General features: G+C 37.4%; 1 protein-coding gene across 2 annotated transcripts in view; it reads right to left on the minus strand.

The window, feature by feature from the left end:
* Positions 1–11,131, minus strand: part of LOC121924930 (cohesin subunit SA-2-like) — an 89,219-nt gene that overhangs the window by 72,660 nt on the left and 5,428 nt on the right. For both annotated transcript variants that reach the window (XM_042456484.1, XM_042456483.1), the window contains exons 3-8: positions 10,573–10,734; positions 5,697–5,781; positions 3,900–4,046; positions 2,453–2,549; positions 1,511–1,587; positions 638–709 (exon numbers count right to left, since the gene is read on the minus strand). In XM_042456484.1, coding sequence (XP_042312418.1) covers positions 638–709; positions 1,511–1,587; positions 2,453–2,549; positions 3,900–4,046; positions 5,697–5,781; positions 10,573–10,616 — 522 coding nt within the window. In that variant the 5' untranslated portion in view covers positions 10,617–10,734. The remainder of the gene's footprint in view (positions 1–637; positions 710–1,510; positions 1,588–2,452; positions 2,550–3,899; positions 4,047–5,696; positions 5,782–10,572; positions 10,735–11,131) is intronic.

The following is an 11,131-nucleotide window of genomic DNA, read 5'->3' on the forward strand; positions in this document are numbered from 1 at the left end:
TCATGTCACACTTCAGAATTCAAGGCACAACACAGAGCAGTGGTGAGGAAACTTTAGGCCTTCAGATGTTGATGTACTGCTACTACGATTGTTCCTCTAGCTAGGTTAGCTAGAGATGATGGGAACTGGTGTACACTGTTATCTGAAGGTTTACTTTCTCCAGCTCTGCTGTAAAAGAGGCATTGTGCTACAGAAATATTAGCCACTAATGGCAGCTGCCACTAATGGCAGCTGCTATTCTCACTGCTTTTAAGACACTGTGATCCACATGGCTCATGAAAGAGAACTATTCAAACCTTGACGGGGCGAACGCTTTCCCATGGGACTTGACAAAAATCCTCAATGGCATACTAAGTCAATGCACATATTTGTTGCCTGCATGTGTAGCACAGGTAGATATAATTCAGCACAAGCAGTGGCTATTCCATTAGACACAGACTTGAAAGTCAGCTATAAAAAGTCATACTAGTCCCAAAACCTTGGAACACCAGTACATGCTTTCTTTTTCCTCCTGCAATATGAGGATGGAAGAAGTTGATATCTGGATGACTTGTTATCTGGAAGGAACACCTCTTGGAAACGTTAGGTACACCATTGAAATTTCATGGAAGAAAAATGGAATATAAGGAAAAATTACCATATCCACTGGCCAAGTGACTGTCAAAATCCAGGGATAAGCCATGAACTTCTTATACTGCAATCCAGTCTCCTGTTAATAACAAAAGATAATTTAAGCAGTAGTAATTAATGGTCTGTTTCAGCCTTACCCAACCTGTAAACTTACTGTGGAATTGCTGCTATGGCACTAGCTCAAACTGTGTTCTATTATCTAATCTCATTCTGACCCAGTGTGAATATATACCATTAACCTTAATGATTACTAACATAAAGGCCTTAGCAATTTTCCTTTCATACAATAGATTGCTGTCTAAATGAAGAAAATCTAGGTTTTTTATGGCCAGGATATATAGAAACAAAATTGCTTACATAGGGAACCATAATGTGAGCGTAAGTGATAATCAGAGTAAGCAACAATCAGAGATCTCCAAAGGCTGGCTCCATGCTGCCTATTTCTTAAATGCCTAGCTTTGAGGGGTCTTTGGAGCCAAAGCACAACAGGACAAATGGCTTTGGACATCATCTGTACCATAGCACCAATGGTTTTGTCTGGTTACTCCTCCAATACGCCCTCAAAATATAACTGGTCTCAAGATATAGCTGTCTCTGGAATGCAATGCATAGCTGTCTCTTCCTCTCATTGGCAATAAAATGCAATCCTGTCTTCTCCTTCTCCTGCCACCACTGTTATTGTTGCTGCAGCACCACCAGCTTCCACCACCACCTGACACCTTCTGTTCCTCCTTCTACTTAAATATGCCAGACTTCCAGCCCCACCAGAATTGAACCTGATAAAGCCCTACAACATGCTATATCTTAAAAGACTTTCCAATAAGCTTATCAAGAATCAACTGCTTAAAATCAGCTTTCTTTTTGAGGAAGAGAAACACACCTCATCAAATGTCTCTGTCATTTTCTGCATCACTTCACAATTTTGTACATTCTGGAACATCTCTGCTGTAACCATTCCTATGGAAATAGAAATTAAATATTGTATGTTCACATACTCATAAAGTCCCTTTGCAAATGTTAAAGCGGTAATGGCATATATTTTAAAGTCAGTATGAGGGATATATTAATCCATTCAATTGCAAGATTTCATTATATCAATCAGCACATCTTAAGTATTTCTAAGCAGGTTCAACAGAACTTATTCCCAGTTAAACATACATAGGACTGCAGCCACTGGAACTCTTTCCAGAAGTTAAACTATTTAGTGCAAGAAAGAGATATTAAAAAAAAAAACTTTTAAAAGCACAGCTAAGTGTTTCTGTTGTCCCAACCCCAATCTTCACATGTGTATGAAGTCTTCCTCAAAGTCCTTACTGGGAGCCAGCATGGCTTAGTGATTTGAGTGCTGGACTACTACTCTAAAGACCAGTGTCTGACTCCCCACTCAGCCATGAAACCCACTGGGTGAGCTTAGGCTAGTCACATGCTCTCAGCCTCAGGCAAAGGCAAGGTCAAATTTCCTTTGAACAAATCTTCCCAAGAAAACTCCATAGTAGGGCCACCTTAGGGTTGCCATAAGTTGGAAGCGACATGAAGGTACACAATAACAACAAAATTCCTTACTATCATTTGATTTTGTCTTAAATTTCTTATATTCAAGCACCACAGATCAATTTGCATTTGTGAACATTCCTGTCTGTTTATTTCTTCTCCATGCTAATGCTTCCATAACTTTCTGTTCAGAATCTGGGTTTCATCTGTCAATACAGGTCCATATACCAGCAAACTCCATATTTTAAATAAGAGGACCATTACATCACCTCACTCTCCTTAGAACAACCTGAATCTATGGTCCCCCAAAATGAAAGGGAAACAGATTTACCTTGACAGCCTGAGCACTGAATGAAGAAGTTGATAAGGTCCAGAAGTGCCACATCTCGATCTCTTTTATAAGCCTCAACCCAGTCATCTACTACAGACTAAACAATTGTACAAAAACACAGAGATTTAACAACTAGTATCTTGAATAACTTACAACTAGAAATTTTGGGCCCACTTCCAACTGTTAGTCTCAACCACAGTAGATGTACTGAATCAACAGACATGTGATAAATCACGTATTTAAATTCCATGGGTTTATTCTAGTTAGGACTATATTAAATTTAGGCCTCAGATTAGAAAACTGTAATTTAAACTAGAAATATATATATCATCCTCTCAGTTTTTCACTAATAAGTCAAAGTCAACTTAATTATACTGTCATAGACCCATGATAAAATATAAATGCAGCATAACACATCAGGTAGTATAAAATATAACTTAAGTCATACTACAAGCATAAACATCCAAGTTCACTTTACACAATTTAAAATCATTTGAGATTTTACCTTAACCTTCATGCACCAGGACAAAATGCTTTCAGTGAATTGAAGGGTATTTTCTGACCAGAGCACATACTTTCTGCTTTGTAGTAAAATGGTTCACCCCCTAAAAAATGTTTTTGTTTTTGTTCCAATACAGTGGCTGAGGCAAAAAAATGTGGAAATCCCCCAAAAAACAATTGGAGGGACCCTTTTTTCCTGTCGTGTGTGTGTGTGTGTGTGTGTGTGTGTGTATGTATGTATGTATTTATTTATTTTAAACAAACCCTATTGTATATACTTGACTCTAAGTCAAAATAGTTATGCCCAAAAATTGGTCCTAAATTCTGGGTCAATGTATATAATAGGTCAATATAGTAATACTGCTTAGAAAGGTCCTGAAAGAAGGACCATCCCTTGTGCCACAGCAATGATTTCTGAAAGAGCTGCCCAGGCAGGATTGTGTTTGTGTGTCCATGAAAGAGGTGATTCCCTTCTCAATCCTATATTAAAACCTCTCTCCCCACCAAATACCCCAGGGGTAGGCAACCCTTTTGAGCCAGGGGCCGGGTTGCTGTCCCTCAGACAACTGGGGGGCCGAAGCCAAAAAATAAATAATTAAACATTTTTTAAATAAATAAATAAATAAACCGGGACAAATGTAGGACAAAATTTTCAAATGGAGGGCACTTTTTAAATAAAAAATGGACATGCGAAAAAAATTGCTGATTTTTTTTTTAAATGTTAAGATAAATGCATGTTTCTGAGGTTTCTATAGACAATTGCCCCACCATGACCCTCGCGCGAGACACCAAAGGCCTCGGCAGCAGGACCGGGCTGGGGCCGGTCCCAAGGCCTTGCCGGGCCGCAGGTTGCCTACCCCTGAAATACCCCATTTCCCTCCAGTACCTTCCCTTGTCAATCCAAGTTTACATATAAATGTACAATCACTCCAGGAAAGAGATATACCTGCATCGCTCTTTTGCCCATGCTGACCACCTCAAACAAGGTAACTGCTTCCACCACTTCTCCATTCTGCAGCTGGTTTGAACGTCTACTAGTAGGAGAATTTCTCCTTCTATTTTCGCATTGTTCTCGGACTTTTCTTTTCCCTTTCTAAAACAATAAAAACAAAATGCAAACTATGGCACCACAATTGTAATGGAAAAGCACACATTCCCTGAAACAGTATAGATGGCCCCTGAAAGTAACTGCAGCAGAAGAAACATGGTGGTATTGGTGGTAAGGACTCAGTGGGACATCTAATCCAATTCTTTACATCATGTATCAGACAGATGGAAAATTGACTGGTGAATGTGAACTGTCAGCAAGAATTACCAATAGGTTCTGCATGTGTAGAAAGAGTACATGTATAAGAATGGAAGGGATTAATTAAAATTAAAAGGTTTAACTTAAATAACAAACCTGTTGGGATAACAATTATAAAAACGGAGTTGGAAAAAGTATTGTTGAAAGAGTCTGATGTACAGCATTTTGTTGAGTTGGGAAATGGAAGAGGAACAAGTGAAAGATTGTATGGTTCGGTGGGCAAAAGACCTGGGAAAACCTATATATATATATATGTATATATATGGAAGAATGGGAAGAAATTTGGAAAAGGAAAATAAAATATACTCTGAATTATAATATGAGAGAAAACATATACAAGATTCGGTATAGATGGTATTTCACTCCCGATAAATTAACAAAAATGAAAGACAGTAAATATAACCGGTGCTGGAAGTGAAAAAAAGAAAAGGGGTTATTTATACACATGTGGTGGTCTTGTCCATGTGCTAAAGGCCATTGGTGGCAAATACATAAGGAATGGCAAGAAATTGTGCAAATTAACATAATAAAAGACCTGAAAATATTCCTTTTGGGAATGTTTGATAAAGAGATGAAAAAGGAAGGGAAAATAATATTCTATTTGCTGATTGCTGCTAGAACATTATATGCAGCTATGTGGAAAAAGGATATAACACCAAAAATGACATACTGGTTTGAAAAAATTTTGGAATATGCAGAAATGTTAAAATTAACTTGTTTAATAAGAAACAAATCTACTATCTAGGTAACTTTAATAAGGAATGGTTACTAATCATGAAGAGAGTAGAGGATAAATTAAAGAATTTATGTTGAAAGGAAATTAAGAAATAGGTTGCAACTATTCAAAGGTACAAGTTACTGTGGGTATCAACATTTATTTGACAAAATAAAAATTAAAATTAATTTGTAATAGAATTTAAAAGAAAAATAAAGTAAAGTGTATTCAATATACATATAATTAACAAGTGTAGGATAATGAAAATGTGGAGCACTACAGTTGATTGTTTGATTTTAAATAATAATAATAACAATAATAATGCACTTTTGCAATGATTTAATAAGATGGAAGACAATTTAAAGGAGAAATACCACATGGGAAGTCCGATTATCTTCTAGTTGAATTTGGGTTGGCTCTTTTTAATTGTTAATGTTGTTTTTTGTTTTGTGATAGTTTTTTATATTAAGTGATGTATTTTGGATGTTATGCTTGTATATTTATACCAATAATCAATAAAGATAATAAAATGAAAAAATAAAATAAAATTGATACACAGTTATCAACATTTGCATGTGAATACTCACACATACTGATTAGGGTTGCTGTGAACTGACACCAACCCAAATATGATTCTAAATTATACATCCAGCACAGGAGAGCAATACCATTCCCTCTTTTTTTTTGTCTACCCTGCTTATGAAACTTTAACAGAAACTTACAAGAGTTTTAACATTGCCATTTCTCAAGCAGCCGCCATTCTGTGCAGTGGATTCCGGGACTATCTCATCGTGGATCCCATTTTCTCTGAGCCAATTAAAAAGAAGGGGGGGGAAAGTTGACTAAGAAGAAAGAGATGTGCATAACTTCAGCTCTATACTAAAAAAGAACAGACTGTTTAAGGATCGATTTGCTTGCAAAAATGACTTAAACCCCTGAAAGAACAATACTGAATATCAGAATCCATATTTACTTGATAAAAGAACTGCTTTCAAACAAATCATGAATCAATATTGTTATATCTGGAGAGACCAGTGTTGTGTAGTGGTTTAAACACTATTTGTGTACACATGTGTACTGGACTATGACTCTAGAGACCAGGATTTGAATCTGCGCTCAGCCAAAGAAACCCACTGAGTGACCTTAGGCAAGTCACACTTTCTTGGCCTTAAAAGAAGGCAAAATGAAACCCACACTGAACATATCCTGCCCAGAAAGCCCCATTATAGTTCACCATAAGTCAGAAAGTACTTGATGACACACAACATCAATAATGTAGGGCAAAGCTGCCAATTTATGGCCAAACCAGATGTCATACTGCCATTGTAACAAACGATTTTCAGCTTTTTTTTAAAAAGGAAAACAACTGCAGGTAACTAGCAAACTAGTACTTCTTCACTAAAAATTCTCACCAGCAGTTTTTCTCCCCATTTTCCCCCATGGTAGACAGAACTGGTTGGATAGAGCAATTTTTAGCAAAACAAAGTAACAGGGATCAGAGAGCCTGAACAGACAAGTCAAAATAAAGCTGCTTTGGGTCACTTTGGAGGTATGCTATTTAATTGATGCATATGTTTTAAGAGGCCGAAAGTCACGCCAAAACCATGCTTCAGTCCTAAAGACTGAAGCACAGCTTTGCCACAGCTTCTGGCCTCTTAAGAGGTGTGTGTCATTTAAACAGCATACCTCCAAAGTGACCTGAAGCAGCTTTATTTTGATCTGTCTGTTGGGGCCCAGAGTTAAGCAACTTGGATTTCAATTTTCATTAAAAATAAAGTGCACATAAAATAAATGTGATATTACTTGTGGATTAACTTTTATATACATTCTGTCATTTCAGTGAACCCACTATACACTTACCCACTCATCTTTAAAGTTTTTGATTTTTAATCATTCCATGTAAAGAAACCTGTTGACCCACTAAAAAACACAGGTTTTCCAACCTCTTTTTTAAGATGGCATGGATTAGCACATAAGCTGTTATGCTAGTTCAGGCTTGTGCTTTTTAATTAGGACAAGAAGGAATAACAAATCCAAACACTGCCTGCCTTGCTGAAAATGATCATAAATGTAGATAATAAATGATTAGTCAGGTAACTTTTACCCTTTATTGTCCCACTGCTGCTCAACAATTTACATGTCTCAAAGCAGACGTGTTAAACATATGTTTAAGGTGCAGCCTTTAAATTAGTTGAAGGAGGACAAATAGCAAGCTAAGTAAAAACCTAATTCTACAGCCTCAAGTAGCTACTGTAATATCAAGCAGAACAAATGGTTATAGTCCAGAAGGGCTAGTAGGGCCTAATTATCTTAAATTCATCAGATCTCATTTGATCTTGGAATCTAAGGAAGGTCAGTTTCTTGGGAGACCACCAACAAATGCCAAGTGCAATTGACTATATTACAGAGGAAGGAACTGGCAAAATAACCTCTGAGTATTTCTTGCCTAAGAAAATCCTATTAAATTCAGGGTGTCACCATATGTCAACAGGTGAAGGCACATACACAAACACGCACACACAGGGAATACCATATGGTGTAATGTTGTTAACATGTCAAATGTTTTGGTGTTACTCAACATATTTCTCGACACAAGTGCGAAGTGTTCAGTTTCTGGTAACTCGATTCCCAGACTGAATCTGGCAAAAGCTGATTTTTGAATACATAATTGGTTAGAACCACCTTTCTCAACCTTTTTTACAGTATATACTGGAGGAATGCTTGAAATAATTTTCAAGTCTCAGGGAACCTCTGCATAAAAATAATTATAACTACAACTCCTAAAAAATCATTTTTTTCAATTAAGTATCTTGCAGAATGCCTAGCGACCTCTTGCAGAATCACAGGCCCTTGCTAAGAAAGTTTGGGCTCTTCCCTCATTTACTTGCATCCCTGCACTGAGGCATTTTGATAGCTACCAGTATTTTTCAAAATTCTTGTGATTCTTTAAAATTTAATAAAGGGAAAAATGATTCTGTGTGTGCATGTGCACGCACACACGCCACTTTATTTATTTAGGAAAGCAAAAAAGCAGCTGAAATGAGGGGACAGCAAAATTAAGTCAGCATTTTGCATGCCGGTACGCATAAATGAGAGCCAATGTGATGTAGTACCAATAGTTTGAGTGTTAGACTACGACTCTGGAGATCAGGATACGATTCCTTGCTAGTCCGTGGAAACCCAACGGGTGACCTCTGGACCTAGAAAACTCCATGATAGTTTCATCGTAAGTTGGAAATGACTTGAAGACACACAAAAACAATGTATGACCTCAGTGTAAGCAGCTGCCACGCTTGGGTAGATGTCACAGCCCACAAACTCCAGGAAAGTCCAATATTTATTTTGCTGGTGGTGTTGTTAACTGCTGTCATGTCAACTGTGAATTATGGCAAACCTATGAATGAGAATCCTGAGTCACCCTGCCATCTTTCAAACTCAGTACTACCTACCTATTTAAAAGATTGATATCCTACCCTGTGCCATAAGATCACAGGGTGGTATACAAATAAAATCAGTGCAATTTTAAATTGGAAGAAATAATTTAAATTCTCTCAAAAAATATAGTAAATAATGTAAAGAATTTTGAACAGATTGTGACAGTTTGAAACCATGTAACCCGGCTACTAACCAACTGAATTGTCCCTTTGAATATGCTGTAGCCCTACCCGATTGCTCTTGTTTATAAGGGTGGGAACTTCAGGGACATGGGGTTTTGTATGAATCATTTAATCTGTAAGCCACCTTGATTGCGATGGACAGAAAGGCAGGATATAGATAAAAGTTTGTTGTTGCTGTTGTTGTTGTTATGTATACAAATGAAATTGATTTACACAGCTGAAAACAATTCAGGACTTTAAAAATATATATATAATTAGAATTATAGAGTTGGAATAGACCACAAGGGCCATCAACTCCAAGCCCTAATTTACACAAACTAAAACATGTATTTTAGGTTTAGTTTAGTTTAAAGGTAAAAGGTAAAGGTAGTCCTTTGACATGAATGTCTAATAAATCAATCAATATTTATTGATTAGCTCATGGGCCATCTCAAAGTACCACAAAACTAAGAATGTCTAGTCATAACCAACTGCAGGGGGCGGCGTTCATCTCCGTTACTAAGCTGAGGAGCCAGCATCATTTGAGGAGTGCTCTGGCAGTCATGTGGCCAGCATGACTGCACCAAACGCTATTACTTTCCCACCAAAGTGGTATCTATTTATCTACTTGCATGTGCATGCTTTCAAACTGCTAGGTTGGTAGAAGCTGGGACTAGTGACAACAGCTCACCCAATCATGAAGCACTTGGGCTCCGAACTGCCAAACGTCCGATCTTCCAATCATCAGACTTGGCATCTTAACAACTAAGCCACAGCATCCCTTTAGTTTAGTTTACACAAACTAAAAACATATTTTAAAAATACCGGTATACCAAGTTAAAACAACTTAAAGGGTTATGATACACCTAGGTCTCAGTATACATTTTTTTAGTACAGCACTCAGAGTAGTGCTTAATGATCAGAAATGGCTTCCATTCTAATTTTCCCCACAGTGTCCCAGAGTAATGCAGCACTGTAGCATAATTCAATGCTCTGTATACCATCAAAGCACTGCCACTAGCAGTAGTTCCTACAGATGCCAGTGAAGCTAACTAGGATCCACTGCCAAAACAAAGAACCCACCAGAGGCCCCTGTGTGTCCAATCCAGGAGAACCTGGAGCCAACTCTCACCAAACTATCTGATTATAGCTGTTCACAGACATTAGACCAAGGGCTTTCCCCCAGTGCTAAAGCAATCCTAAGGATAGGAGGAGGGCCGCATTCAGAAGAGAAGGAGCAAAAGGAGTGAAAAGGAGTGGGTTCTTTTCCTGGAACATCACCACCACCAGTGCTCCAAATCCATGTTTTCCTCACTTTAGGGGTGAGAGAATGGTAGAAGAGTTTAGTACATATGTGTACACAAATAGGTACAGGCCACTTACATTACAGGTTGAAGCCTCCCTTATCTGAAATGCTAAGGACAAGAAGTATTTTGAATGTTTTCAGATTTTGGAATATTTGCATATACACAATGAGATATCTCAGTAGAAGCACAAAATTCATTTATGTTTTTGTATACACCTTATAAACATAACCTGGAGACAATTTTAAATTCAAGATTTTAAATTTGTGCATGAAACAAAGTTTGTGCACACCGGACCATCGGAAAGCAAAGATGTCGCTATCTCAGCCACCCATGTGGACAATCTTGGAGTACTGTAGTTTAGATTTCAGAATTCTGGATAAGGCATATTCTACCTGTATTAAAAGCTGCAGTCTACTGTAAAATTGGGGCCTAAAACAGGTTGCAACACTGGGATCACTATAGTGGAATCTGCTGTGACTATAATTACACTGTGACATCAATTTTTGTGATGGTCATGTCTCCATAAAAACATGCAAGCATATTGATTCTTTTCTCATGCAACCAATCAGCCTATGTAATACTGCCAACATAATCCACAAGCAAAAGCATAACACCCCACATACACACACCTCCTAATCATAAATATCAACCCAGTCTAAAATATAGAAAGCATACCACTACTATTAAGGTCTTACTTGTGGTTGGGAAGATTGGCAACGGAGTTGGGCTCTGCTATCATTTCCACTACATCCTCTCAGTAGCAGAGAAAGCAAGCAACACTTCCACATGAAAAGAATATAAACCGCAGAAATTCAAATTCACTTCCTTTAGCGCTCATCTGAGAAGTGACAGCAGCACTGTATAAAACATAACCACAGACAATACAAACTGTTAAATTATAAACATTTGAAAATACAATAGATTAAAACCAGCAATTCCAATATAGACCAATAGATATATCACTAGCATAATTAAGACAGAAACCAAATTCCCATCTGCTACTACAGGACAAAAAACATCCCTGATGAAATAATATTTATAAAAAGGGTTAGTATTCAAAAAGAAGTATGCAGTCTTCTGAGTTGCACAGAACCTTTCCATGCAAGATGTTCTGTTCTATTTATCATGTTCATATTCGCACCTTCCTTCCACAAGCTCATCTACATATATCAGCATATTTCCTTTTTGTTATCCAAAGAATATTGTGAGTTACAGTTAGCTAAGAGATTATGATTCCCTAAGGACACCCAATAA

Source organism: Sceloporus undulatus, chromosome 3 (genome assembly GCF_019175285.1).
Source record: "Sceloporus undulatus isolate JIND9_A2432 ecotype Alabama chromosome 3, SceUnd_v1.1, whole genome shotgun sequence".
NCBI classification, from domain to species: domain Eukaryota; kingdom Metazoa; phylum Chordata; class Lepidosauria; order Squamata; family Phrynosomatidae; genus Sceloporus; species Sceloporus undulatus.